General features: G+C 34.7%; 1 protein-coding gene across 9 annotated transcripts in view; it reads right to left on the bottom strand.

Annotated features, from left to right (window-relative positions):
• Positions 1-1,970: 1,970 nt before the first annotated feature.
• Positions 1,971-15,276, bottom strand: part of FAM184A (family with sequence similarity 184 member A) — a 117,988-nt gene continuing 104,682 nt past the window's right edge. For 2 of the 9 annotated variants that reach the window (XM_003827590.7, XM_008952923.5), the window contains 4 exons: positions 8,953-9,070; positions 6,801-6,905; positions 3,898-4,100; positions 1,971-2,327 (listed from right to left, as the gene is read on the bottom strand). In XM_003827590.7, the coding sequence (XP_003827638.2) occupies positions 2,246-2,327; positions 3,898-4,100; positions 6,801-6,905; positions 8,953-9,070 (508 nt within the window). In that variant the 3' untranslated portion in view covers positions 1,971-2,245. The other 7 variants (XM_034962776.3, XM_034962775.3, XM_034962780.3 and 4 more) reach the window with 5 other exon arrangements.

Below are 15,276 nucleotides of genomic sequence, written 5' to 3' on the forward strand. Positions count from 1 at the left end.
AAAGACACAGCAAAACAAACGAATTGTGGTTTAGCTCATCAAGATGCCCTCTTTCTGCTTGAGCTGCGGTACAGAGTACTGTATATACAAAGAAAATATTTTTTACTGTTCACCTCTTAGGACCTATCTCTTCACTCCAGATTTAAAATCATAGTGTTTGGAGAAAAGCCACGAGTCAGAAACTCAATGTTTTATGATGATGAAAAGGTAAATATTTTAAGATACAGTGTTAGTGAAATTTAATACCTATGTATAATTGGTTATGAAGGATTAATAGAATGAGATAAGAACTAAGCATCTTGACCTATATGTAAAAATCAATTTGACATCTAAGGTAATGCAATTAATAGTATCTGTTCACTGTGCTTTTACTTCTAAAATCCTAGCATAAAAGTAATCAATCAGGCTGTTATAATGATATTTACATTATCACTTCTCTGCAAAAACCCTGGGTCCCTTTTACCTCTCTCCTTCTATTATCCAACACTATCCTAATCCTGGTAAGTCCAAATATCCCTTTGTAGAAACTTGCTGCTAGTAGCTGAAGATGGTCAAAACCCACAGTCATTCTGATGGGTTTCAATAGAAATATATAGTCTGTGATCTCAATTATGCCTGATAATCCTTTTACAGTTTTCTAATACATTTGCTCTTCTACTTTTCAAGACAACTATTTTCTCATCTGTAGCAATTTATACCTTTCCTAAGACCTTTCATGAGCTATCTCATATTATCTTCTAGGAAGGTAGGATGGAAGGTAATATGTATTATACAGCCCAGGAGACTGAGTCACAGAGGTTAAGACACTTGATGGCACAGCCAGTGCTACCCTCAGAGAAAGGAGTTTCCTATCACTGGGAGTATAAAAGCTCAGTCAGGGATGTTATGAAGAAGATTCAGGTATTCTATGGGCGGCTGGTCCCCTTCTCCTCCTGTCCTTTTAATTTCTCTCTCTGTCCTCCAGCATGAAAGCATGATAAAGTCTCCTAAAGACATAAACAAAGCCCATCTTGACCCTTCCCAGTCTATGACTTTAATTTCTCTTTCCTCTTCCCTGTATTACTAAGTTTTTTTCAAAGAGAAGTTTTTACTCACTGTCTCAACTTCCTTGACTTCCATTTCCTTCTTTCCTAGAATCTGGCTTTTGTTGCCACTGTTACCCTGAATCTGCTTTTGCTAAGACCATCTTGTAGTTGTCAAAGCCAATGGACACTTTTCATTTTTTCCCTTTTCTGACACCCATAGCATTTAACATTGTTGGCTGGCTGCTGGGTCTCTCTGAAACTTTCTTCTTCCAGGACACTATGCTTTTTTGGATCTGTAACTCTACTTCTCATTCTCATTCAAGCCCTGTCTGTTTCTGACATGTTGGTTTCTCCCAAAGTTCTATCCTCAACCCCCTTCCTTGTTGTTCTCATCCACACCTGTGGATTTCTCTATCTCATACATGCCATGTTCCAAAACATCCGTAGCCCAGTCTTTCTTTTCCTGAGCTCCAAACCCCTATGTCTCACTCCCTATTAATTACATCAATTTAGAAAACTATCAAACTGGCTTTTAAGACAAATTAAAATCAAATTGACTATTTATTCTTTACCCAGTGACTTTTGGCCATAAAACATAGTATTAATTATAGATACTAACTGTACTAAAGTTCTAGATCTCAACTATCAAAACTGAAAAAAAAAAAACCACCTAAAAGTCAACAGTATTTTATACACTTGAAAGTCCACAATTTACACAAGCACTTTCATTCTAGCTTTGTAAACTTAGAGAACAATTTAGTTAAAATTACACATTGTACTGGAACAAGAGTTTCTATTTCCCTATCCTGATTCTGTTATGATTACTGAAGTCAAATAATTTGATATTACATGATTATAATGCAGTAAAACTTGTTGACAAGTCTTACCTGGAATTAAAAAATATTTAAAAATTAAAGCAAACGTAGAAAAAAATAAAAAGCATCATTGTTTGTTCTAACAAAATTTATTATGCAGTAATTACAAAGGTTAAAGACTCTTCCATCTCAAATAAAAATAACAGTTATAATTACACACATAATATAGTACCTTATAGAATGATTCCAATAAATATCACAGGAAATACAGTGCATTTTCAAGTTGGAGAGACAAATACTTTCTCATTCACAGTGTTTGACATAGGAAAGCCTATTTACATAACAATCTGTATAAAGTCATGCTCTTAGTAACAGTCTATACAGAGCTGTGCCAACACAATTCTTTCAGAATGTGAAGTACCGGGCAAACCACTCCTGGCGCTGGGGATCTGGAGAAGCCACTGGAGAAGCTTCACTCTGAGCAGGACTGAATTCATAAAAAGAGAGACATGTAACCCAGCATTAAGTCATTTTGCAAAATGAAGGCAAAAGCACATAAAACATCAGCATAGATTACCACAACGGGTTCCCCATGTTGTAAGTCGTGTTTTAAAGATTTGCTACTCCCTCTATACTAGAATCGGTTCTCCACTCCATGAGAGCATAAGAGTGCATCAGCAGCTCAAATGAAGTCAGTTAAGGAGGAGCCACATCACAACAATCACAAAAAACAACTGCAAAAATGTCACCTTCTTTGAATAAAAAATTCAGTAAGAATTGTGGGAAACAAGAGAGAATAAAATAATGGTCCTCTCTTTCAGCACCTTTTCTCTTTTAGCTGATCGTACAGATGTGTCCTTAAATATAACTAAAGTAACTACTAGTATTTTTTAGTATATGCATTTTACATTAAATTTTCATTTCATAATTCCCTATGCAAATACTCCAGGAAAGGGAGAACACTAAAAATACAATTTCCCCCGTCATTGATGTTATATAGTTTATACTTTTCTTAATTCTAACTAAAGATTCTTTGGGCTACTTAAGAAAACAAAAGAATCCCTACCGTCTTTGGGGAAAATTACAAGGCACGCAACAATGTGTAATGGAAACTCCAGTAGTCATGTTCCTTGAGCTCATGCACATGCATCTTACTGATACCTGAACATACCCATGCACAAGGGAAAATAAGCAACACAAAATATTTAGCAGGAGACAAATTCAGAGGTGTATCTGACTAATTTTCATTCTTGCTATTTTTTTTGTTAATCATTAACTATGTCACTAATCACTTAGCCTAAAAAAACCTGCCTACTTTGTAAGACTATTACTAGTGACACTGCTAAGATTTAGTAAGAATAAGAAAAAAAACATAAAGCAGCAAAAAATCAGTAATAGTAAGATGAGCATAAAACAACAGTACTTTCTGACTTTATCTAATGGCTAAATTTCTAATGAAATTTGCATTTCATTCAAAATTTGCTAATACATTTAATCAACAACTGCAAGGTAACAAAATTGGAATGGAAATTTTTAAAATTATTTATTTTTTCTAAATTTAGTTTTTGCATAAGTATATTTAAGTTCCCAGAGTTTACGTATGTTTCTATTTTGACAATAAGCATATATATATATATTTATAAATAATCTTGGTAAACAAGAAAGGGAAAAAAATAAACATATATAAAAAACAAAAACCACTTAGTAAACAAAAAATTATTTTAAAGTTCTACAATAAGGATGGATTGTTAATTTAAAAATTGGTGACAATACTAAAAATAAAGTAATTGTGCATAATATTAAAATTCTAACGATATAAATTACATTAACACCTCTTCAAGTACTTAGAAAACTGACTGATGACCAGAAATTAGAAAAAATCTTTTTAACACAGTCAAAAGGAAGTTCTCTAGAGAGGTGATAAATATACTTTGAAGAAAATATTTCATAGTAATTTTTCTTAGGTTGTTCTTAAAGTAGTGATTTCTGCAATGTAAGAAGGTAAATTTCTCAAGTTAAAAAAGAAAAGAAAAAAACATTGGTGAGACGGGTCTCACCTCAAAAATGTCTTGGGCCCTTTAGGTGGCACTGGCTGTGGAAGTGGTTTGCTGCTGTTGAACTCAATATCGTGGACTGGAGAATTAGGAATGGGATCCAGGCGGTTAGGATGTCCATTGCCCACTCCACCAGATTCCAGAGCACTTAGATTGGGAACACTCACAAACCTGTTTGTTGGTGATTTATCATTCTTCTTCTTTTGCTGCATTAAAAATAATACATGTGAGGATAGTCCCTGCATGAGGACAAATGAGAAAATAGGAATGGTAGAAGATAGAAATTTGGTATGGGAAAATTTTGGAAGCTTTATGTTAAATTAAAATGTTAATTAACCAGTGTTACCCAAACTGTGGTCTGGGAATCCTTGGAGGTATTTTTTATCTACATGGAATCCTCAAAGACAGACATGCTACCAGGGCAGAAAGAATAAGGAAGAAACATTTAGGAGTCATTCACGAGGAATGAGAGAGAAGGTAAGAAGAGTGCCAAGGGGTAAAGAATACCCTTTTGGGAAGAAAAGGGAAAAAGGATTAGGGGAGAGAGCAAGTCTTGCAGATAGAAGGTTAAATGGATTTAGGCTAAAATTAGGAGAAGGGGTAAAGTTAAACATAATTTTAAAAGAGAGTCCATGAAATTTAGCCATCTGTCAAAGGGAGGCAGTTCTTGCCTGGAAAAAAAAAAAGGAATGAGAAAATGCTTGGCAATGTAGTTTGAAACAAATTGCACATTTCTACTAAAGACCTAAAGCTGACTTAAGAGAAATAATCTGGTTTTAAATTCACTGTGACATCTATCTTTCTGAAGAGAGAAAGTTATATCTGCATAATTAAGTCTAATTTCCATATTAATTGGCAGTATCATTAATTGGCTCATATTTTTTAAACTTTAAAGGTTACAAAACAATAGTAATCAGCTGATTTTTTAATGTGTCTTTAAAATTAAGAGATAAAAAGACAAATTCCACTGCAGATTATCAAAATCTATCAGCTTGCAATTCACTAACTTTAGTCTCAAAGTATTTTATTCACATCTCTAGAATCAATGATCATCATCTTGCTATGAGAAATAAAAATTAACATGTTACTAGATATTTAGAATATTCTCATATTTTACTAATTAGATGTATACCAATTAAATTTGTAAGCTTTTTAGGGAAATAACTCGAGTTTGGGAAAAAATGCAATTAATATACAAGATGGAACTTTTATTTTTATTTATCTCATTGTCTAAACATTTTCCTCTGTCATATTCTGTGACTTGTAGAGTCTCTGATGAAAATCCTATTTTAGCATAACCAGAAAAAGAAAATAATAATAATACCTTCCTCAGAACTATTTGTGAAAACTAAAGTCACTATTAGGAGTCAAAAGTAGTTTGAAAGTTCTTACAAAGATGTATCTTTTGCATTTTCTTATTCTAGTCACCAGAGGGCATAATTAAACCTACTTAAGGTTTCTATTTTAAGAAATCAAAAGAATACTGGTAAAGTTCTACAGTAATCGTTTTGCAGCTAAAAAATTTAATTCCAATAAAATAAATAAATGAAAAGGAGTATTTTTAGTATATCTTTTTTCCACAAACCTCATAATCTTGCTTTATAATTAAAATCTTATTTCACCCTAAATTATGAATTAAAAAACTAAAACTAATTATAATTATTCATTCACCAATTATTTACTCAGAGCTTTCTATCTGCCAGGCAGTATTTTAGACTCTGAGATACAGCTACATGCCACTACAGTCATTCTATTTTAGAAAACATTCAAGTTTAAAGTTTGGAACACTTTAACTTGTAAAGGAAGGATAGATTCAGTGTTCTTAATAGAGAAGTTTTACGAGCTGTGAAAGGAAAGGAAAATTTCTGGGTAAAGTCCTAATAAAAATTAGGCATGACGTGAAACTTAATAAAATCTGAATTTGAAAAACAGCTTTGGAACTATCACTTTTATTTATTCTACTACTGATTTCTGCCATAAGATTCATAATTCCTATGAAGCCAATATATATATATGTATATATATAATCATTTATTCTTTATGACTTCCTTTATTCACAGAATAATTTGTGGTGGCTTATAGGGAATGTGATGAAATTTTGCAACTGAACAAATATTTACTGAATACCTACTATACCCAAAACATGATTGGAGCCATGGGAAGCTAGGGTACAAAGATTTATAAGACTTGGCCATGTCTATTTCAAGGCTCTTCTTTTTGTCCCAAGAGAGTAACAAATATCAAAATAAGTCATACTCAATTTTAATTAAGAACGGTCATAAAGCTGGGCAAAGTGGCATACACCTGCAATCCCATCCACTCGGGAGCTGGAAGCAGGAGGATCACTTGAGCCCAAGAGTTTGAGACCAGCCTGAGCAACATAGTGAGACCCCATCTCCAAAACAAAAACAAAAAACCAAACCAAACCAAAAAGAACGGTCAGAAGGCTGAGAGAAGTAAAGCCCTTCTCTGACGATTGGTAGGCAACAAAATACATGTCCAACCCAAGGTCCATTAAGATGTTAGGCCTTAAACCAGGAACAGCTGTTGGGTATCCAGGGCTGGAATCTCTCTCTGGACCATAAGCAGAAGATTGTGAACAATAAGAAAACAACAAGAAATAGTCTTAAGCAGAGTCAGAAGGTTAGTTTTCTTTAGAAATATGAAAAAAAGGTAGAATCAAGTTTTATAATATTGGTAAAATACATTTAAAGGAATATGAGTAGTATTCAGTTTCATTCTTAAAATGAACATATAAATAATTCATAAGTTTTAGTGCTAGATTATTAAATAGAAGAAAACATTTTTTGGGAGCTTTATCTAACTATGCTGCTCCAAATATTTTCACCAAATTTTTAACCAACTTTTAAACCACATTCCTGTTCTACAGTGTTTACGGCACATACCTTAGCCAATGGATTAATAACACCAACAGTAGGACTTGAGTTAAACACTTTGTTGAAGTTAGTTTCTCGATTGACTAATTCCAGCTGATAAAACTTATTATCCTCCTATGCAAAAGAATTATAAACATCTTTTAAATATTTTCTATGGAATATTTTTAAAACATAAATGTATAAACGGCATTTCATTTAAAATTTACTATAAAACCTGAATGAAGATTTAGATACTTTGTTTAAAGATTTCTTGACATGATTGCTGCTGTCTTAAGGAATGTTGGGGGATAAGTTTTCAACACCTTTTAAACCCTATACCCGAGCACTTGACCCTTTTCCTTCAAAAGTGGACCTAAATGTTTTATTTGGTCCCAGCTGTTTCACAGGGCTGACTATGCAGTTTGGGCAGGTTTACAACTTACATTCATGGGGCTCTGGGCATGACTGAATTGTTTCCACAGATAAGGATGAAACTATATCATTAATCTTTATTTCCATTTCTTTTTATAGGCATGTGCCACCATAGCCAGCTAAGTTTTTGTTTGTTTGTTTGTTTGTTTTTTGGTGTGTGTAGAGGTAGGGTCTCACTACATCATCCAGGTTGGACTCAAACTCCTAGCCTCAAGCAATCCTCTGGCTTCGGCCTCCCAAAGTGCTGGGATTATAAGCATGAGCCATCATATCCGGCCTCATTATTCTTCAGTACTGTAAATAGATTCGATTGCATCTAATCTGAGATATTAATCTATGATAGCAATGGTAATCAAAGAACAGGGAAAAAGTGATTGCCCACATAGAGATAAAACCTTTACCTTTGGCTTCACCAACAAGATGTTCTAATTAAGTAAGCAGAATGTGGGAAGGCCATAAGTAAATACAACAGTGTGTGGGAGAATGCAGGGCTGTGCTCTAGCAGAACTAGATTCTAGTGAAATCTAGTAGAATTCTTTATGCCTCTCTTAGTCACCACTGTCATTCAAATCACTAATCTTGACCTATGTGCCTCACAGTCCACGGAATCAGGCTGTTGTGGAAGGAGTATGGAACAACCCTTGCCTACAATCCTGGCTCTTCCCTGGTGAGCTGTGTTGCTTTCGAAAGTTGCTTTACTGTATTTGCTGTGAGGACAAAATACAATTATAACACCTCCTCAGTAAGAACTGGGAATTAATAGCTATTTATATGGAACAGAGTTTCAATACATTTACTATACTTGCTGATTTCATGTGTGAAATATAATTTTCCATGAGTCTGCTGCTATCAGATGCAGCAATCTATAAGGCCTGTGCTCATGTTCACAATATGTAGAAAATTGGGTGGCTGGTGGATTGAAGCAGCACACACTCATCTCTCCAAAGCCTGCTCCTGGATTCTACCTGTGATCCCCAATCTGCTACCTGTTGCTTTCAGTAGGAACTTCTAGTCTCAGACAACAAGCTGCCTCTCCTAAATGCATTAAGGAAAAAGGACTTCAGAAATACATGTTGCTCTTATGCTCTTTTTGCATGCTAAAGTCAAAAGTCTTCAGCTGAAGATATGAATGGTTAAAGAGTATATTCATTGTTAAATCCGTATTTTCTTAGCTGATAAACTTCAGAGCCATTAAGAACCCAGTGTTACTGACTTTCCAAGAGAGAACCTCAGTGTTACTGACCTTCCAAGAGAAAGCATGCAACTTTTCTGTGGCTAGATTATGGAACATTTTTTTTCTATAGAGTAAAAATTTTGGATTAGTGTTTGCTAGGACACATTTTAGGAAATCAATATGCTCAGCTTGTTAGTGTACAATACAGGCTAATGCATGAATGTGCTGGCTTTTCTTTGCTAGCCAATCCTAATACTACATGTGCAACACACATACATACACACACTTCAATGGTATATTAATTGTATACTGGCAGTGACATATTAAACATTCAATATGTATCAAAAAGACTTTCTTTTAAAAAAAATGAAAGACGTACAATTCCCTTACCCTAATGCCAAATTTAAATTTTAAAAATTACTTTATTCATAAACATTTCAGTGAACTTTCAATCACAGTGCACATGTTCTGTGTTTTCTATTTTCACTTAGCATTACTTAAAAAGATTGTCCCATATTTTCCCAATCAATATCTATTGATTACTAACATGGTTAGACTAAAACCAAAATATCTTACAATTAGTTTCTTTATGATCTGGTCTCTTTCTGTAAGCATGGCTTTTAATTCTGTAATCATCTGTATATCTTCTGGTTTTGATTCTCTCATTAGATATTTGTCTTCCATTTCTTCTAATCTGAAAACAAGAAAGACTTTAGCTCATTGATATCACTCAGATATATTCTTCTGTAATACCTACATTAAAAAAATTAGTCTAGTTGAACACACACAAAAATCTGAAACAAAACTTCTTTTTTCCTTAAAACTTTTAAGCATAATGACATGACTGCTTCAAGAGCAGTAGTTGCATTAAAGGAGTTAAAGGGGTAGATGGTACTATGAAAGGCTTTGCAGGTTACTTCTGAAGAAGTCACTCATTTTAAGTCATTCCAGAGTATTTGGAGAAAAGGTGAGGAGTATCTGGAGATAAGCTCTGCAGAAGAAATTATATGTTGAATGATACTAACCTGACAAATAACAGGTTTGATACTAGAAAGGCACGCTTACTATTACAAGTGCTTATCACAATACAATATTGTGTGATAACACAAGGCTTGGTAACATATAAAAAGGACAAGAAACAAATACAGACGAAAGCAAAACAAAGGACACACATGTATGACATCATTTTTTCCTGGTTTATAGAAAAGAAAGTTTAAAAATTCTATATTATCAGCCAATACATACAAACTGAAAAAAAGTTTCATCAGGTAAGAGAAGAATTATGTTCCCTTCTAAGCCTATTCTGTCCTGAATGATATGAGGTGGTAATAGGCCTGAATGCCTTGAACGTTAAAATATAGGCCACTTTTTATAAGCAGGTGACACATCCTGCTGAGTCTAAGAATATAGGATGGGGCAGACTGAAGAGAATACAAATGGAAACTGCTGGCTTAGTTTCAGAAAAAGCACTTTCAATTTTAGAAAATGCAAATAATTAGAACAATTTTAAAAATCTTGTTTTCAGGATATAAAGGATAGAACTTAAAATTTCAATAACATTATTCAATAAAATTATGGTTAATAAAGATTCTTAGAAAAAATTATTCACTCATGAATACTGAGTAACTTGTAGATGATCTATCTTCCAGAAATCAGTTATACATTCCTATTCCCACCCAAAACCCTAGAGAGGTACCTGAATCTCAGTGTATTTGAGTACCATAAAATCCCTCCAAAAACTCAGCCTAAGCTAAAGATTTGGAGATAACATATTAGGCTCTCTATCCAGTCCCCTGGCTAAAGTTCTCAATTAGGGTGTTGGGAGGTATGAAGGTGATGAGGAAGTGAGGAAGTGATTGTCTCAGGATCAGCTAGGACTTCATCAGATCAGTGCGAGGTAAGTTGTACAACAGGGGTGTCCAATCTTTTGGTTTCCCTGGGCCACATTTAAAGAATTGTCTTCGGGCACACATAAAATACACTAACACTAATGATAGCTGATGAGCTTAAAAAAAAAACTCAATAAAAAAATCTTATCATGCTTTAAGAAAGTTTACGAATTTGTGTTGGGCCGCATTCAAAGCTGTCCTGGGCTGCATATGGCCTGCAGGCCGTGGGTTGAACAACCTTGCTGTACAATGTGTTAAGTTCCACTATCTTTAACTTTTGTTCTTTTGTGACAATAGAGACCAAGTGAAAAATAATGTGATTTGTTAACTCAAATAAAGTGACCTTGCATTTTATCCCAATATGGCAGAGTTAACTCTTAAAGTATTTTATGGGCAAACATTAAGAGTCGAGAAATACTAAACTAGTAAAAGAAATAGCAATTTGGGTTTTATGTTGGAGAAACCACAAGAGGTCACTGGAGCACTTTCTTTTATCATTAAAAGCAAAGTACAAGATTTATGAACTGCTTCCCGCAGCTGAGCAAGTATACTTGGTATAAATGGTAGCTAAACAACTAAATTTAAAGCCTTATTTAAAACTATTATTTCTATCTTTTTGTTAATTGAGAAGTTAAGGTAAAGTGAATCTAAAGCAATCAGTTACAATCTCTGAACCACTTTTTTTTGCATAATAAAGGTCTATCCCTGAATCCAAATTGCAGTGTTTTTATTTAGCTTAAACATCCTTTGCCTACAGAATTATTATCAGTTAATCTTCTCTATAAAATATCTGATATAGTTTGGCTGTGTCTCACCCAAATCTCATCTTGAATTGTAGTCCCCACAATCCCCATGTGTCATGGGAGAAACCTGGTGGGAAGTAATTGAATCATGGGGGCAGTTATCCCCATGCTATTCTCATGACAGTAACTTCTCAAAAGATCTGATGGTTTTATAAGGGAAAATCATTTCCCCCTTTGCTTGGCCCTTCTTCTTCCTGTCACCATGTGAATAAGGATGTGTTTACTTCCCCTTCCGCCATGACTGTAAGTTTCCTGAGGCCTCTCCAGCCATGCTGAACTGTGAGTCAATTAAACCTCTTTCCTTTATAAATTACCCAGTCTCGGGCATGACTTTATTAGCAGCGTGAGAACGGACTAATACAATAGTTTTACATCATCAAAAATGTTTAATAAGAAAAACACCTGGATATTAAATAGGAAAATATAATTGATTAAATAGAAAAAACATAATCCATATAAACACAAACAGGAAAGCATTAAAGGAGAGAACAAGTAAGTAATATGATATAGATTTAACTTGCAAATATATTTCATTAATTACTAGTCTTTCAAAATTTTTACAGAAAGAAAACTTGGTACTATTCCGATATCCATTTCAAGCCAAGACTAGTCAATATTTTTCTTTTCTTCAGTTGCCGCAGGCAGCTCTCATAACCAGCACTGCTTCTAAAATTTAGTCCAGGTGTGAACAACTGGTGATACAGTTTTGTTTTGTTTTTTAATTATACTTTAAGCTCTGGGATACATGTGCAGAACATGCAGGTTTGTTACACAGGTATACATGGGTTTGCTGCACCCATCAACCCATCATCTACATTAGGTATTTCTCCTAATGCTATCCCTCCCCTTGCCCCCCACCCCCTGACAGGCCCTGGTGTGTGATGTTCCCCTCCCTGGGCCCACATGTTCTCCTTGTTCAACTCCCACTTATGAGTGAGAACATGTGGAGTTTGGTTTTGTTCCTGGATACACAGTTGTTTTTAAGTTTGTTCTTTAATCTTTCTAATCACAAGAAAAAAAATTGGGTGTGTGTGTGTATGTATATATATATATATATATATTATTATTTTTTGTTTTTGGAGATGGAGTTTTGCTCTGTCACCCAGGCTGGAGTGCAATGGCACAATCTCAGTTACCTGCAACCTCCACCTCCCGGGTCCAGGCGATTCTCCTGCCTCAGTCTCCTGAGTAGCTGGGATTACAAGTGTCTGCCACCACACTCGGCTAATTTTTGTATTTTTAGTAGAGACGGGGTTTTACCATGTTGGTCAGGCTGGTCTCAAACTCCTGACCTCAGGTGATCCACCTGCCTCGGCCTCCCAGAAGTGCTGGGATTACAGGCATGAGCCACTGTGCCCAGCCGGGTCTATATATCTTAAATTGCCTTCATAACTTATGTTCATTACTCTATTTCACAACACTCAGGCAGGACTTCAGCATAAATGCTAGCTAGAATCTAATAACATTGTTTTATTTTCACAAAATTTACATTCATATAATTATAGCTTAGCTTTTATTTAGAATAAAGGATAAAATTTTTCAGTAGTGATAAATGTTCTACTGTAGTGATATCGTTTTCCTATTAAATATTTAAGTTAAAATAAGTCAATTAAAAATATTAAGAAAATAATATACGTAGCCAGAAATGACCCAATTCCCAAGGATGTATATAAATGATTAAAGCCTGGGAAATGCCGCCTTGAGAATACCACACAAGTGTAGCCTTTTACTCAAATTTTACAGATTTCCATTAAAAGTAATAGAAGAGAGAAGAGAAAGGGGGAAAAAAGGAGAAAGGAGAAGTAGAACATATAAAATTACTAATTAGGGCCACTGATGGATTCTCACCAGGCATGCATGCCCTGCTTTCTTTGGCTCTGACAATATACAGGTCAATGTCTGTGATTCATGGACAACAGGCCTAAATTACAAATGCCTAAAAAGCTGTATACAAAGTTTCCAAGTTATAGTCTTGTTAAGAAAAAGAAAAGGATAAAAAAATAAAATCAGTGAATTTTAGAACCAAAAATGGTATACTATTGTTTCATAACCAAACAATAGTATATTATGCACACATATATCCTATAACTTTGATTTTATAAAGATGAAAAAACTCTACTATATCATCATTTTCTAAACTCTTAAATAAAGGAAATATAGCAATTGAAGCACTTTAACGCTGAACCTTTCTTTTCCCATAAATTACGCAGACTCTGATTTGTGACAAGACTACTTCCGTACCTCACAAAGCTTACAACCATACCCGAATGGTAAATTAAAAATCAAATGACAACAAAAGCAAAAGTTATTTGAGTATTATAGATGAAAGGACTCAAAACTTAAAAAAAATTTAGTAATTCAGGTATGGCGGAGTGCTTCTTTTCAATTGGGGATTACTGATCTATTTAAAATCTAAGTATAGAAACTCAACATTTCTCTCAAGAAGAAATCATCTTTTGTGAAATAAACCTAAACAATCAATAATCTCAGAACCATCTTTTTGCATATTAAAAATCGGCCATGACCTCAAGTTGTAGAGAATGTTTTCATTTAGCTTAAACTTTCTTTACTTACAGAGTAAATCATTCAGATAAAAAAAAAAATCAAACAGTCCATTCTCTCATTTGTTTCTAAAAGAAACCAGAATCAGGACATTTTTATTAGATATAAAGTTTTTACTACTATATCACTGAAAAATAAAATTTCTATAGAACTCTCTGAAAAATCTAAAACTTTAACTTCCAGCACCAAAGCGGATTTGTAATAATCATCATCCATAAGCAATATAGAACTCATCACCATTTCTACAATACTTACAGACTTAGAACTTAGAGGGTATTTCCCATCCTTTACATGTGTTGCCCCACCCTTCTCTCTCCAGGAAGGGAGTTCAACAGGATTTGGGGCAGGAGCAGAAGCAAGAAGCTGCCTCTGCCCCCAGGCTTCCTCAGTGGCAGGCTGTGGCCTGTCAGGCTGCACCATGTCCCTTCAGCCCCCAGCACCACTGCCTTCCAGGAATCCACAGGACTCTTCTGATTTCAAAGTTTTAAAGCCAGGGTGCAGCTGATTAGGAACTTCAATAGAATCCCCTAGTCCTTGGGAACAGTTCAGATACTGTTTCCCACAGCTCCATAAGTTGGAACCAACTCTCCCTGCTCACTACCTGTCTAAATCCAAACCATTCAGCAGATCCAAGCAGGCTGCATTTAAGGATATGGAACAGAAACAACCAATTGTCTAAAACTATGTTTTCCAACATTGTAGCCATTAGTCTGCATATGGCTATTTACATTTAAATTAATTAAAATTAAATGAAATTTAAAAATTCAGCTCCTCAGTTATGCTAACCACCGTTCAAGCATTCAAGAGCCATTTTTAGCTAGAAGCTACTAACCTGGACAAAGCAGATACAAAACATTTTCATTATCACAGACAATCTATTGGACAGTGTTGGTCAAATATAAATTTGGTGTGTGTTTGTTTTTAACTAACGGAGTAAACACCTAAAGCTAGGGGGTAATTTCCTGGTGGCAGTAGGTTTCTGGTGAAAAAAGAAACGTAATTGGTTAGCATGGACCCAAGTGGAAGCATTAAAATGAAAGGAGAGTCTAGAAAAGCAGGTAGTTTACTTAAAAGCAAATACTAATTCTTTGATTATTAAAAATGATCATAAAATCAAAAACTAAGTTATTTGCTACCTACTGAAGATTCATAATGTGCAAAACCATATGCAACAGAATAAAGGAAAAACAAGGACACAACCTTTACTCTTTGTAAATTAACATTCCTAAGGAGACAGGACACACACACAGACTGACGTTATTCTTTCTGTGACTATGTTTTTTCAGAGCATGAAGTGGGGGATGCCAAGATTTCAGTCTCTGTCTGAGGAATACCACTGAGGCCAGGAAAAAGGACAGCCAAGGAATTGAGGTCTATTGTAAATCATTTCTGCAAAAGTATGGGGTTATGAGCTGTTATACAAGGCAGATACCTGAGCTCATACTTGGCCCAAAAGGATTTAAAAATCACCTCTAATAACAGCAAACACCAAACTCAGAGTGACCAGGGAAGTAACACAAGTTTCCTCACCATTTCAAAGGCAACTTCAAAAAGTGGTAAATATGATGGAGAAAGAATCATAAAATTCATTCATGAAACATTCACTGAGTGCTTAACTAATGTAACGATTCTGAATATGCCCATCA

The sequence above is a fragment of the Pan paniscus genome, chromosome 5, assembly GCF_029289425.2.
Source record: "Pan paniscus chromosome 5, NHGRI_mPanPan1-v2.0_pri, whole genome shotgun sequence".
In the NCBI taxonomy this organism is placed as follows: Eukaryota; Metazoa; Chordata; class Mammalia; order Primates; family Hominidae; genus Pan; species Pan paniscus.